The 15,925-nt window shown below is 35.0% G+C and overlaps 2 protein-coding genes and 1 long non-coding RNA gene across 9 annotated transcripts in view; 1 reads left to right on the forward strand and 2 right to left on the reverse strand.

The window, feature by feature from the left end:
- LOC105431187 (beta-1,4-glucuronyltransferase 1) overlaps positions 1 to 672 on the reverse strand; it is a 45,765-nt gene extending 45,093 nt beyond the window's left edge. Inside the window, exon 1 of the mRNA XM_089074437.1 lies at positions 534 to 672. The gene's annotated coding sequence lies outside the window, so the exon portion shown is untranslated. The remainder of the gene's footprint in view (positions 1 to 533) is intronic.
- A 1,943-nt stretch (positions 673 to 2,615) lies between these two features.
- Positions 2,616 to 11,488, forward strand: LOC105431185 (carbohydrate sulfotransferase 5). The gene is given in 9 exon segments (XM_011645220.3): positions 2,616 to 2,944; positions 2,946 to 2,998; positions 5,194 to 5,321; positions 7,107 to 7,163; positions 8,157 to 8,290; positions 8,370 to 8,605; positions 8,683 to 8,881; positions 8,968 to 9,147; positions 9,307 to 11,488. Coding segments are annotated over 9 exon segments (1,638 nt in total). The 3' UTR covers positions 9,629 to 11,488.
- On the reverse strand, positions 9,304 to 15,327 carry LOC105431186 (uncharacterized). Of its 7 annotated transcripts, none has more exons than XR_968267.3 (8): positions 15,153 to 15,327; positions 14,777 to 14,869; positions 13,669 to 13,729; positions 12,888 to 12,951; positions 12,538 to 12,672; positions 12,286 to 12,362; positions 11,837 to 12,108; positions 9,304 to 11,563 (listed from the first exon to the last, which is right to left on the reverse strand). It is a non-coding gene; the product is annotated as an uncharacterized LOC105431186 (long non-coding RNA). The 7 variants fall into 7 exon arrangements; XR_968265.3 differs by having other exon boundaries at positions 11,837 to 12,024; positions 14,777 to 14,851; positions 15,153 to 15,321; XR_968266.3 differs by having other exon boundaries at positions 11,837 to 12,024; positions 12,300 to 12,362; positions 14,777 to 14,851; positions 15,153 to 15,320.
- Positions 15,328 to 15,925: the final 598 nt, after the last annotated feature.

The following is a 15,925-nucleotide window of genomic DNA, read 5'->3' on the forward strand; positions in this document are numbered from 1 at the left end:
ACTCGAATCAAGCCGATTTAAATTTTTCACTTAGAATTTTTACATTTTCACTTTAAATGGAAAATAATTGAAAACTCTTTTGCGCTTTAAAACTAAGAAATTGTTTATCTATTTCATATCTCGAAGATGCAAAGAGTAAGCGTTCTTATGAAATGAACATGCAATCATGTCGCAATCAAAAACTATATTTTAAAGGTCAACAGTAGTAGGAGTGAAATTTCGAATCGCGGGATCAAACATCAGCGCAGATTGTCCGATGGGGGGGAAGATGCGCCGGTTGTTCGTTGCGAAAATTTAAACTAGGTCGTCCAGGGGGGCGGGGGGCGAGGAGGGGGAGGGGAAGGGGGGATTTGTCGCGAGTCTGGGCGAACGGGAAAACCAATTGAGACACTTGGGACGCGGATCAAGAGACGTCGGTGGAATCGGCGGTCCTTGGACCATTTTCGTGATTCGCATACGCGTACGCCCCGCGTTGTTGCATCGCGATGGCGGTGCGGGGCGCGGGGCGGCGGGACGCTGCGGAAGGTACTCACCAGCAGCAGCAGCAGCAGCAGCAGTGCGATCCGCTCAGCCGCGCATCCTCCCGGCAGCCGAAATGCTCCTCTTCTTTCTCTTCCTCTCCGTCTCCTCCACCGCCCTCCTCGTCCTCGTCCTCGTCCAGGGCCGCCTGTGCGTCGAGACGTCGGTCGTGCCGGGGATCGCGGCGCACTTCCCGAAAACCACCAGAAACTCCGAAACTCCGCTCGCGCTGATCACGCGGAGTCAACGCGGCGCGGCGCGGAGCGACGTATCTCGCCGGGATGCATTTATTTTTTTTTCTTTTCGTTTCTCCCGGAGGATCGTTTACCTTCCCGGAGGTACGAGGACGACAGCGACGACGAAGGATCACGCACTCTCTCCCCTCTCGTTAATCGCGAGGTGTTACCGGTTCGAGACGGGATACCCGGAGCATAACGAGTTTTCGGCTCGCCCCGGCGAGTTAAAAGGGATGGGGAGGGAGCGGACGAGAGAGAGGAGGAAGGGAGATACGCGCGCACACGAGAGAGAAAGAGACAGAAAGAGAGAGAATACGTACGTTGCGTGTATATAAATATATAGATATATGTATGTGTGTCGAGAGAGTGGCGAACGAGAATGCGGTGCGATGAACGAGAGAAGAGGCCGATAATTCGATGTTCTTCAGCCAGACGAAAGTGGCTACGCTTCGCGCGTCATGACCGTCGGGGGAGGTAGAGAAAGAGAGAGAGAGAGAGAGAGAGAGAGAGAGAAAAAGAGAATGAGTGTGTGACAAAGCGCAGAGAAGGATTTCCGCGCGCGCGCGCTGCGAGAACACCTCCCCACGATAACGAATGCGCCGTTCGAGTGTCAGCATCCGACTGAAGCGCGGCACGAAGCGAACGTGGAGCTACGGGCGCGCGGCGCCACTGCTGCCGCCGGTGGCGCCGCACGGCGGCAGCTGAGCATATTACCGTGACGAGTCGATAATTGTGAAAACTAGAGTATCCTGGAACACATGAGAAAGATAAAAAAAAAAAAACATAAGAGATAGATTGCACATATTAAATGATTGAAATATAATTGTTAATGCTAATAAGACATATTGTATCTAATAATTTTTATCAATATAGTTAAGTGATTATATTAATCATGATTAATTTTAATCAGGATTAACTTTAATCATGATTTAATTTACTTTTTAATTTAGTTGACATCAAATTAGCTATCTTTTGACTTCAACTAATTGTTTTTAGCTTTAACTTTTTCTTTTTTCTAAGTTAAAATTTTAGTTCTATATTGTAATTGTTTTATCATTTAATCTAATTTAAAAAATCATGATATTAAATATATAAATTTAATATATAAATAATATTTCTTGAAATTAATTTATTTTATTTTAAATTAATTTAATTTTAATGCAAAATTTAACTAATTTTTTATTCGGTTTTTATGTTGAATAATTTTATAAACCATTAACTTTTAATTTAATTTTATTAAAAAAAAATAATTTGTCCAACCTTCATTCTACCGACGTCCGCAAAGGCGATCGCGCATTTATTAACATTTGGAAAGATTGATTATATCATGGATTATGCTTCATAACAAATTTTCAAGAATATTTAAATCTATTATATTATATATTAAACCTCTAATCTCTCTACATCGATTGCTCCATCAAAGCTTCTGCATCCAAAAAGAATGTCTTTCGAATTGATATTTTGTATACTTTGTACACTTTTGTACACTTTCTACACTTTAAACACATAAACTAACATTCATAATCCGTTCTTATATTTAAGATCATTTTAAACGTGATTTCAAGATGCTATACGGCCATTTCATTGGCTAAACAAGATCTTAAGACGACTTAAAATCCAACTTAACACCTTAAATATAGGAACTGACTATGAATGACTGGTCATAGAATATATATATATATATATATATATATATATATATATATATATATATATATATATATATATAAAACACAGCAGATGAATGAAAGGAGAAAAGTGTAAATGAAAAACATACGATCGAAATACGTTCATAATGGCCGAGAGTCTATGCGCGTCATAAATTCTTTCATCCATTTTAACTCTGCGAAGCGAACGGAAATGGAGTACATCGAGCCTTCGAAAGGGAGTGAGAACGGAAAGGAAGAGAGTGCAAGGAGTGCAGCTGACGGACGAGAACCACGTGACGCACAGTGCATCGCTTACTGCGCCTACACAACGCGCCTGGCACGAGCCGCAATACGGCTCCGCCGTTCGCCTGGCCGTTCGCTCTCTCGCCTGCGATGCGTCCGGCCGACCGTTAGTAGGCCACGAACGTCGTTGGCCGACGCGATGAACGTCATCGTCATCTTTCGTCGGCAGCGCGTTATACACCGCGTCCCCGAGGCGGCCAACGGCACGTCGCCGCGGCTCCCGTTGTTGTTTCAACGTCGTGATTGAACTGACCGAATGTGCGGCAGCGTGTGCACGAGCACGATTCCGAGGTGAGAGAGAAAGAGAGAGAAAATTCCGTTGCATTTGGCGAACGCGATAAAGAGCGAGTGCGACCGCCACCTCTTTTCTTTCGTCTACTCCTACTCTGCCTTTTTCTCCCCTCCCCCCCCCCCATCGACGTTTGCGGCCCATGCTTATCGCCGTGTAATCGTCGCGGAGCGGAATAGAGAAGCGGAATTCGCGCGTCCGCTGCACTCGGCCGCGGAATGCGATCGACGGGGACTGTTCGCTTGAAGCAACGACGATGATGATGACGTCGGCATCGTTTTTCTAATCTCCACTCGAACAAAGTCGTATTTCGCGTGTGCGAACCGGTTTTCCGTTTTGCTGTTCTCGATGACCGCGCGATCGACTGTAAACACCTTCGCTGCTCGTGTTGACGAACGGCCGACGCGGCCGCTCCGGAAAACGGGAAGAGGGTGAACCACCACTACCACCACCACCACTACCGGCGGTCCCATTGGCACGGAGGATCTCCCGTGCGGACGCGCGAAACGCAAAAGTAGCCACGCGATCGGCCGCGCTTTGTGTATCGTGTATTTAAAATTCGCCGATATCAAGTGCGCCGAATTTGAATATGTCGATGTTTCTCGTTTGAATATCGCTTGTAATCTCTTTTCTCTTTTTTCTTTTATTTTTTTCTGTTTTTGGGGTGAGGGGGCGGAAGGGAGAGGGTTGGATTATTTTGCTGCTATGTTGCGTCACGACCACGTTCGGCGAACGGCGCTTGATGGAAAAATAGTGTTTCCCCGTCATTTTCCTGCCAGTGACGGAAAGCGATGGTGCGTCTTCGTCTAGCATCGGATTTCATTTCGCGGAAGGTGAGACGAATCGGCCGTTCCCTGTCGTTCGCAATTAATTGCGATCGATCGTTTCGTCGCGTTTGTGTCTTATCGTGGCCCCGTTATCGCTTCGCGCCGAGAACAGAAAGGATCCACTACCTCTCGTCGTCGTGATTTTATTTAATTCGCCTTACCGCCATTTCTTATCGCGGTTAGACCAAGTAATTTTTAATGAGCGCGGAGGTCCGATCGAAGCGATAATTAATCGCGACGCAATTGTTTTCGACGTTGCATTTAATTACGGCGGATGTTTTTTGCACTTTGCACACTCCGTGACAAAAATAAAATTTTAAATATTTATTTCTTCCCCCTTTTCGTGAGCGATGGAGCGAAACTTGCTTTAACTTTTCAAGCTTTCAGCTATTAAAATTGAAAAAAGATTTATTCCACTGCTCAAAATACCGAATGAAATATAAAAAATATATAATTATGTATAAGATATATCCTCATACATAATTAAAAGAGCAAATCCAAGTGCTTTGTCATTGTTCGTAGATCGTTGTTTGCACAACAAAAAAAATAATTATTACATTTTTTTTTAGAAAATTTCAAATTTATAATCAGATTTTATACAATACTTTTTATAATTATATATATCATGTAATTATAATTATGTATGTGAATATTATATAATCTAATTGTAATCTCTTAATCTTTTCTATAACATAGTGCGGAAATAATTATTTTTATTTATAAACGGCAACCTAATAAAGCGCGTTATATTTGTTCTCAATAATGTGAGGACATTTTATATATACTTATATATTTTTTATATATATAAGTATATATGGAAAATTCTTTTCTTGGATCAAGAAATCTTATGGCGATGTTTTTATAATGCATTAATTATACGGTAATTATGTTTTCATTGTAGAATATCTTGTCAATCGCTCGACCGTTGCCTGTATACTTTTAATCTGCACAAATGATATTTTGTTTTTTTTTTTTATAACTCTTGCTGGTTTGCTGCAATCATTTTTAAATTGTGACGTTAAAAGTGAAAAAAATATATGGTAAAACTTCTTACAAAATATATTAAAATAAAAATGTTTCTCTATAAAATAACATTCGCAGTTGAATTGTAACTCTGTTTTTAGATTTAATTCATTTATAAATATATAATTATTTAATATTTAATTACTGAAGGAAAAAGGGAGTTTTCGGTATATTTTACAAGTCTGTTTTATCGAATTGGGAATGTTACTTTGCCGAAAAATATTTTTACTTTAACGTATTTTGTAAGAATTTTCGTCATGCGTTTATTCGCACTTTTGTGACATCACAATTCAAGATGGTTGCAGTGAACCAGCAGCAGATACCTGAACTTCTTCCATGTTTTTTAGGATTAAGGATGTCGAAGCGGTTGAGTTTCTACGGTCTGGTAGGCCTGGCACTTGTCTGCATTTACTACCTAGCGTTTTATCAGCGTTACAGCGGCTACCTCGAGCGTCGATTACAGCCGATGATATCGGTCAGTAAAAAAAAAAAAAAAAAAATCGGGGGTAGAAATTGTTCTAAGTTGAGTCACGCCAAACACATGTTCTTTCTGATGATAGAAATCCAACTTTTGCACCTAGATCTTTTTCTATCCATCTTTTTTCAATATTAACGATATATCTCGTTGCGGAGCGATGCACGAAACACCGATTTTTTTCCTTGTTTCCTATATATCTCACCCTTTTCTTCTTTTCTCCCCTTAACCTGTTTATGAAATATCAGAGAAACGATATCGCTTTAGATGATAAAACATTTTTTTATAAACTTTAGTATATTTTGTCAGACATCAGCTTGAAAATCAAATTGGCAATTCAGGATTTGTGTTTGTTATTTATTTTTTCTTTATGACGATCGGTTGGTAAACTATTGTCAAATAACATATATTTTTTAATTTTAACATTAGAAATACCAAATGAAATACCAAATCGTTTTTGATTACTTTTATTTTCTAAAATTAATATTAATTAATATTTTCTAAAATTAATATTTTTTCTAGTATTAAAAATATAATTATAAAATTTTCTAATCTTTTAATGTTTCAGAGAAGAGAATTTAAAAAGTTAGAAAATTCGAAGATGTTTAATATATGAAAAAAATATCAAGTTAGGAAATGGAAATAGTTAAAAATAATTGCTTGATACTCCTAGATATAACTATTTTTAAGGCTTTTAAACGGGCATTTTTTTCAAAATCTGTAGTGGATTATAGATTACCACTTATCATGAATCATATTATTATGATACACAACATATATCTAAAAAAATATTTGAAAAATGTTATTTTTAGGGACGTTTAAGATTGTACTGAAAGATGTCTAAAAAACTTACTAAAAGACATCTTAAAAAAATCTTTGAGAAAATCTTGATGAAAAAACATACGAAAATGATTATTTATTAGGTATTTTGAAACTTTGCTTCATTTTGGAAATTAAAAATTTATCTCGTAGTTAAAAAACTCGTAGTTAAAAAAGTTGGGTGTTTATACAGCATCTTCGGCAGGATACTTTAATCACACTTCAACAAGATTATATTTTTATTACTTTTATTACTTTTATTATAACGATTAAAATTTCTATTGCAATATATAAGGGATATATAAATAGATGAAAAATTAATAAAATTAAGTAAATATTGAGTAATTGATATACTATGTAATACTGATATCTATCATCAACACTAATTCCTGTCTTATGTTCTTTTTGTTTCCGCATAATTTTTATTTTGCCGTATCTAAAAGCAAGACGTCTCATAATCGTCATAAATCGGTTCATAAGATGTTTTATAAAAGTGTCAATCTGATAGATTATTCAATATTAGATTGCTTTTCGCCTTGACAAAGTGAACTATAATGTTGATATATTTTTTTAATGACGATTTGTACGAAATTTGATCAAAGTCTGAAAGATACGTGTAATACGATTACTTGATGAAATGCTTACATGCTACATATAGCATGCTTACGGGTAGACTCGCACTCTTGGTTCTTCACTCTCACTCTTAACGATAAAACAATACAATAGTCTCACGGTATATTTATGGGTATCTCACTGCTCGCACTTGCATCCTCCGGAAACATTAACACGCTACTTAGACTGAGAAAGAAAGAGAGAGAGAGAGAGAGAGAGAGAGAGAGAGAGAGAGAGAGAGAGAGATCACATTGTTCCATGTCATTATCAACGATATGTACGCGTGCTCACGCGAAAATACACGATGCACTATCGAAACGCTAAAACGTGGATGCTTTTTCTTCTTCGATTTAGGATATTGAGATAAGGCCGCGGACCATCAAAATCCAAGAGCCGGTAACGGTAAGCCAGGTATGCACGTGTGTAAATTTGAATGCGCAAATGCTTACCACTTATTACTAATTAATCACTTGTTATAGATTAAATAATAATCAAAATAATATTAATCATAATCAGAGTCACTTGTTATTAATGATTTATTGATAGAATACCACTTATCGTTAGAATGCCTTATCTTATCGTAATGTTGATATGCCAAGCGTGTTAAAATGCGTAACTAACTGTGTAACTAGCTATAACAAGCTTCTGTCTTTAGAAATGTTTCTTTTTATTATTTTTATTATTGTTATATTAACTTTGTGTAAGTGCAGTGTATGGATTCGAATTATTTCGAATATACATTATTCCTTCAAATATGCACGTTCGTGTTTCTTAAAATACCTTCATGATTTTGTTAGCTATGTTATTATTATGATCGTTGAAACAATAAAGATGGGATAAAAGAAAAGAAGTAATGATTTATCGAATTTATTTATATTATATATTATTTATATTATTACAAATATAATATATTTATAATAATATAATTATATAGTATATTAGATATTTGAATTATATTAATTTAATAAAGCGTGTATTGTATACATATTATTTCTTAATTAGACTTTTTACTAACGTATTTTTTTCCGTTTTCTAATTTACGAGCTTAAATTATTTTCGCCTTGCTTGTTATGAATCATATTCCTATTATCTTTATTACTTGTATTTTTTAACATATTTAGAGAAATAAAAGTATAAGTACTAAAAAAGCTTAATAAACTAACATTTATATAGTGCGTATAGTTTTAAAATATATCTTTGTTAAATTAATAGAGTAATAAATAAATAATCTGCTGTAGAAATCTGCTTTTGTGCGATTGAATTCCAATTATCAAGCTGTTTATTTAAAAAAATATATATATGCCTGTTCAAAGATAAATTATCTTTTAACACTATTTATATGTGATGTTGCTAACAGAAAACTGATAATAATTCTCTAGTAATCAGCTTTGGTCTGCTTTTTAGGCATACATTACAGGATCCGCGGATAATGCCACAATCACCGAAATTCAGGAAGTGGTTGACCAACAAAGGAGGGCGATTAAAAGAGAGATGGAAAATTACGAATATCCAAATGGAAAATATGGGATAAACGTAAGGTAAATTATTATGTACATAAGAATGAAAATTTCCGAGAAATTTCCGTACCGATAAAATGTTTAATTATTATCCGTTTAGCAAACTTGAAGATTTAGTAATGGAGAAGGGCGGTAGACCCATGAGAAGTGTAATTTTGACGAGTTGGCGAAGTGGTAGCACATTTCTCGGCGACGTGGTAAACGCGCATCCAGCAAATTTTTATCATTACGAACCGCTGCTAGATTATGGAATCGTACAAATCCGAGGGCCGCCACTCGCTGAGGAGTCCTTGACAAGGATAATCTCTCTACTGAATTGCGAATACAAAGAACTCGGTAATTTTACGTCTTTGAATTTCTATTCGCTTGAAGGCGCATCATTTAATGATTGCATACAATTGTAATTACTATAGATCAGTACTTGGATTATGGGAAGACTCATCCTTGGGTGTTCAATCACAATACGCATTTATGGCGGCAATGCCAAGCGCATAAACGCATCTGCTGGGATCCACGATTCGTCGCTAAATTTTGCCGGCTCTTTCCGTTTCAATCGGTGAAGCTTGTGCGATTGAGACTGCATGCAGCAGAGAGACTCCTGGCTGAAGAAGAGTAAGAAATTATGTGATAGATATAAAAAACACGAGATCCATTATATCTCTGCATAGCATAAAAACATGTATTTATTTGGATTGTAGTTTAGGCGTGCGACTCGTTCTACTTATTCGTGATCCGAGGGGCATTCTGCAATCCAGAAAACACAGAGAATGGTGTCCCGCTAAGCCTGACTGCTCCGATCCAGCCTTGGTCTGTGCAGACATGGTGTCGGACTTTAATGCGGCAGTAGAACTATCGAAAAAATATCCATATTCTTTCAGGTAAACATACTACACAATCATACAACTGCTTTTCCGAACTTTCGTATTTGCAAAGATTTCTTCCGAATGTAATGTACAATTTTTAAATGACTTCGTTGAAATCGTAACTTATTTCAGCAGTACTTATTACGTAATTTGATCTTTATACGTGATAAACAGGGTGGTGCGCTATGAAGACCTATCTGTGGATCCCTACAAGCACGTGAAGGAACTTTACAATTTTTACGGTTTGAACTTCCACGTGAATGTGAAGAGATTTCTAGATACGCACACGAAGAATGATGTGGGTGGTGTGTCGAGCACCTTCCGCAATTCCAAAGTCGCGCCATTTCACTGGCGAGCAGACTTGGATTTCAAAGAAGTCCACGAGATACAAAAGGTATGCGCAACCGCCATGCGACTATGGGGATATGTGATGGCCTTAAATTCCACTCACCAAAAAGACTTTGATCCTATCACAAATTATCAGCTCCAGTTGTGACAACTGGCAGACGACATGCTCAATGTAGATATGATATATAGTATATTGGTATAGCGAACGGCAATAGTCGGGAGTGCCGTAGTTCATATAAATATAATATTCAGTGAAAGGTGCTAGCGGTAACTCACGGAAGGTAGCCATGTAATGGGAATCAATGTTAATTTATTTAAAAAGAAAACTTACGGTATGCCGAATTTTTAACTTAGCAAAATCAATAAGAAGGCTACTTTAAAAGAAGACAAACGGAAATGAAATTCGTTCGTAAGTTTTTTATCGTACGACTAACACGATCTAAACCACAGGGTGTTAGGGTAAATTTTTGAGAGCTTGACATGTGACAAAAATTATGTCTAACCATATCGACGCAAACGTTGCAAGTGTAATTCAGACCGTTTCTAAATATTATGAATCTTTCAAGAGGAAGGAAGGATATTTTGTGTCCAATGTAATAAACTATATTCATTAATATCAATTGTAATTATAACTAGCTTGTAAAAAGAGATTTATAGTGATTATTAAATTATCATATTATCTTTTTACATTTTTAATTCTACATATATAAGAAAACGAAATTTTTATATGGATAATAGAACACAAAGTGCACTCCCTTTCTTGGATTCATACGAGTTCACTAAAAGCAAGAGATGACCAAGATTAATTTTTTATCTTATTGATCAAATGAAGGCGATAAAATGATATTACTATATTATGAACTTGAAACTATATTCAAATATGAAACAAAGAATGTTTATCTAATGAATGTATAATATGTGCAATGAGAGAAGTGATTTTCACTACCAATTACGGATAGGATCTGAATCTCGTTAGGATTTTGCAATATCACGATAGTGTTGGGAATTTCTGCGATGAAAAATTTCCACCGACATTCAATGTGATTCATGAGAGGCAGAGGTGCAAACGCAATATCAATTAGCTCGTTTATGCTACGGAATACTCGATGTTCCATCTCTTGCTCATGTGGCGATATCGCGATGTTCGTGAACACTCAGGCGGCGTACGTCAAGGAAAATGCGAGTTTCCATTCTGCCGGCCTTCGATGCGGCCGACGAGGAATTATTTCGAATATACAGACGCGACCAACTCGCCCGCGAGAGCGAGTGTAATTTTTATAAATGTACGACAGTCATAATAGCACTGCACATAGTATTGTGAGCTGTTTGTTGGCGACTTAGTATAAGAATACTTTTTTGAATCTTTACACGCTATATTGATTATTCGGAACAGCCTGGCCGGCTGGCATCCTCTATTATGTATTATAGTGTAATTATGTTATGCATTATATATTATGTGTTCGCGATTGTATTTCTCGCGTCCTTGTGTTATGCACCGAGTGCTAGATTATCAGCTCTCTGTGTGATCGATCATACTTTATCACGCGTTCACTTAAAATAGAATCAATTTCAATAAACGTATTATATTATTATTATTATTATTATTATTATTATTATTACATGATAGAATTTGAATATTGAAAAACGAGATATTGGCTTTATTTTGTTAACCGAGTATCAATTTCTTAAAATTTGAATTCTGATTATTACCATTATTTGCATTGTTTGTCATCCTGCATGAAACGAAGATGAACAAAATGAATGTGATGTCTCTCATATGTACGGATGAGATCTGACGACAGTGTTGTGCATACAACGTCGATGATATCGATGAATTATCGATATGATCAAAATCATCAATATAGATAATAGCACCCTCGTACGATCTCATGCGTTGTCACGTTCTCGCGGAATGATATCTAGTCCAAGAAGAACGCGTATTACTTTCGCATTTTGTACCTTAAAGTATAAAGGTTCTCCAATAAAAGAATCATATTTCTATGGATTATATTCGTCTTTTATTTTATCTTGTTTACATTATTTATCCGCCAATTATTTTTCATTTCCTCTCATTTCTTCCCATCTAAAAGAAAAAACAAAATTTGTTAACTAATAAAACCACAATAATTACAAGTTTTATTATTTATTTGAGGGCTTCAGCAAAATATTTAATTATCACTATACATCATAGCGTATATTTGGAAAAACATCATTAAAAAAAACAACAAAAAATCAGGAATATTTCTTATGAATTTTCATTTTTTTTTTTAAATAATAAAGATATCCATTATAAATATTAATAAAAAAATTTATTTAAATTTATTTAAAACGTGTTAATTTGAAGTTAATTCATTACCTTTATAGCAAAATATATATATATATATTCCTTCTATATTTCAAGAAACAGGAATGTATCTTCAGAGGAAAGGTATAACTATAGCAACGGCAGCCATTGAAACATAATTGAAATAGAAATACTGATAATCTTAATAGCTCGTAGCCAAGTCTCTTATAACGACAAAGTGATTCTCACGAAGAGGGCCCCTTCAGAAAATAGCAAAATCTATCAAATATAGATCCGTAAAAAACAGATGTAGATGAAACAAGACCGCATTTTTATCGACAAATCTGTAATAAGAACAATAATTCTAAGATCGAATATAAAAGAAAAAAAATTTTTTTTTAAATTTAGAGACAAAAATCAGCGAGGGCAAGAACCAATCATAAATAATCAGTATAGCGTATATATAAACTAACATCATATTCTATATTTTACATTGTATTCAAAATATTCATTCAACTAACGTTTTAATATTTACCTACAAATTTGCGAGCATCACGCATACAATCGCATCGTAACTACAATCGCACAAAGTGTCAGTCTGAAATTAAGTATAGAATATTCTTAACATATATACATAAAAAAGTCAAGACAAATAAAACATTCTGTTATCAGATTAAAAGTTTTACATCAAGAGATTTTCAGACATATGCTTGTCAAATTTACAATCATCATAGAATCAGAAAAGTATATAAAAAATAAGAAGTCATTCTTACATTATGCTTAAAAATGTCATTTTGTGATGTAGAATTTATTGTTACATGTAACATATAAACTTAGTGCAGAGAATCTCAACATTTTTTTTCAGTCTCTTTCTTCTTTATACATTCTCTATGTACACTTTTCACATTCTGGAAAAAAAATCATTCTTATTAATTTCAAAAATTATTCAATATAATTGTTCAATTATATATATTAATATTTCAGAAAAAAATTTTCACCATGTTTTATGTAAGACAGGGATAACTTATTGTTCATCATTTATAATTCAGAAAAGCAATTTTCACGATATAAAAAAAATATTTTTTCCTATATTCAAAAACTTATTTAAAAACTTGAGACTTACATAATTTTTATTGCATTTCATTTCACGGTTCAAATTTGTTCTCATCCATTTTTCAGGTGAATATCTGAAATAATATACAATGTGTTATATTCCTCCTATTTTATTTATACATTCTCATTAGAACTATTGATATCATTCAGAAACAACATTCGTCATATTCATTCAGATTGACTGGGTACGGTTCTATCTAAATGATCATCATACACATTTGTTGTTAATATCATATTTATGGCAAAGAAGCAGCCATCCCGGCCTTTTTCGTGGGACGGTCGAAACATACCAACATTCATTTTTATTTACGTAGTATTACGTATCACGTTCATTTTGCGACATGCCGATAAAATTGCCGTGTCGAAAATGGATGTTGGTGTGAGTTCGTGCTACATCAAAATTCGTGGATGCATAATTATAGATGCTATAATTATAGATGCGATAATTATAGATCTTATGCGATTTTATTTATTCATGTGTATAATGTTAATGTTTATATTTAATATATCTATAATTACAGCATTACACATCCACGAATTGTGGATGTAGTACCGGACTCGCACCATATCTATTTTCGACACGGCGATTTCATCGGCATGTCGCAAAATGGACACGATACGTAGTACCACGTGTAAAAATGAATGTTGGTGCGCTAGTGTATGGGGGGAGGGGGGGGGATTCGACCGTCCTATAAAAAAGGCCAGGATAGCCGCTCTTGGGTTTCTTTCTGTTTGTTATCAACTTATGAAACAATACCTTTTTTAAATTTAAAACGACATAAATAACTTACATGAACTCCTGATTTGAAATGAAAATTTACAACGGGTCTCAGTCCATCCTTCCATCTCTTTCTGTATAAATAGAATATATAAATTAAGCAATGTTCTCTTTATACTGATAGAAAAATGAAATAGAAATAATCTTATCAGTCAATTGAATCAGTCACAGATCTCAGACTGGGGCAATATCATATCCATCATACAATTTATAAGTATTATATTGATTATAAAAAGAAACATAAACAATCAATATACATAAACTCGGAATATATTCAAAAGGAGATATAATACTTGGCAAGGATAAGATCTTAGATGCTTAATTTCTTTATTTTCAATTTTATATATGGAAATTCAAGAAAAATATCCATATCACTAACTATATATATCATATTTACAATGTAGCAACTTAAAGCCAAAACTAAATTTTTTTTCGTAATAAATTTTTTTCATCTTAGTTAAGAAGGTTCACAACTCATCTGATTAGTGTGATAAATATCATATGTTTCAATGGTCAAATTGGTAGAGGCACCTATCTATGGAAAACCCAGATTTGAATTATCAAGATCAAGATAAAAAGATCGCATCGCAATAATTTCTAGGAAATGAAAATAACTGGTGCAATTATTAGATTTTGGATTTATTAAAAGCTAATTTATTTAGCTTTGACTCTAAAACCGCTACATCCCAAGTCTACGCAAAAAAATGACACGTGGTTAGTGACAAATAATTTTTTTATATTTGCATGTATATAAATTCAAGAATAAAAAGAGATTACAGACATAAAAGAAATCTATCACATGTTTCTAATTTCACTTTCTCTATCAAAAGTTTTTATTCTTAAACAAATCTATACAATATTGTTGCCAAAATTTTTTTTTGCATGTTTAAATAGACCAATAGACATGATTAATAAATATAAATAAAGCAAAAATTTTGCAGGAATAATGCAAGAATAATTTTAAAGCAATGTTCTCGAGCATGATCCTGATATACTCATCAGCAATAATTAGAGTGATTTTTAAATGCAACTAAAAAATGTAGAAATTTTAAAAGCTAAATGGAGACAAGAGGCACCAACGGTTAATCTCTTTTCAAACATAAGAGAAACAAAATACTCACTAAAACAATTGCGATGATAAGCACGAGCTACTTAACGGCCGCTCCTCGATAGGAAAAAAGGTAGCTCTACCGGCACTAAAAGAGAAACGAGAACTAAAATCTTAACGGTGTAAGCATGCGGCGATGATGTCGCCGTGCGAGTCATCAGATGCACGTAAGAATTATAATCAAGAGACGATCATACGAACGAGACAACGTTGTTCATCATGTTGATGGAAAACTAAGTGTGATCAAGCTCTGCGCCAAAATATAATCGAAAAATATAGTCGAAATCATTAAGTTTGGAAAAAGTCGTGCGCAGAAAATTCATTACAAGACGCTTGAGCAATGTGTGCACGTGGATGACGTTGGATTTCGAAAACGAATTGGCATTTACCCCTTCACGCAAGAACAAAGGACTCTCTCTCTCTCTCTCTCTCCACGACGTCGAACAGCAGGAAACGGCAGCGAACCAAACTCGACGACATCCGGCAACAAAATGAACGAAGGAAGACGGATTGTCGGTGATCAAGAGAGGGAGGGGAGGGAGGTAATTTATCATAATCCATCGAATAATATAGTTATAGTCGTACACATGATGTAAAAAAAATGAAGCGTAGCATTCTCAAGGATGCGCACTAGCAGAATTTCCTTTTCTACCAATCAGAAGTATATCCAAGATGCGAGAAGCAAATGTGGTTTCTTCTATATGACGTAATAAGAGAGATTATCATAATTACACGCAACAGTTTGTAATCAGTTTATTATATACTTTACATATTTTTGTAATTTATAAAGTTTTATATTGCAGTTTTATATTATATATTTTTAAAAAATTTGTTTGTATCTTTCTGGACAAATATTTTGATTGGCTGTCCAATTCGTCGGTCGCCATTATGCGCAATGCAACCAGAACTACGTTCCAAAATTCTATTCGGTAGAGTAGCATTTAATTGATCAATTGGTAACAGGAAATCTTTGTTTTTATCCTGATTGGCGACATTGAATAGAATTGAATAGAATTTTGGAACGTAGCCGAGAAAGCCTATTACAGAGGAACCTGAGAGCGGCCACGCCAGTCTTTTTCGTGACAAAGAAATAGAAAACGCCGTAGAAATTGCCGTACACTACCGCCATCAATGTCTATAATTGAGCCGTGGAATTATAAGT

This window comes from Pogonomyrmex barbatus, unplaced genomic scaffold, assembly GCF_055798465.1.
Source record: "Pogonomyrmex barbatus isolate J1 unplaced genomic scaffold, ASM5579846v1 scaffold17, whole genome shotgun sequence".
In the NCBI taxonomy this organism is placed as follows: domain Eukaryota; kingdom Metazoa; phylum Arthropoda; class Insecta; order Hymenoptera; family Formicidae; genus Pogonomyrmex; species Pogonomyrmex barbatus.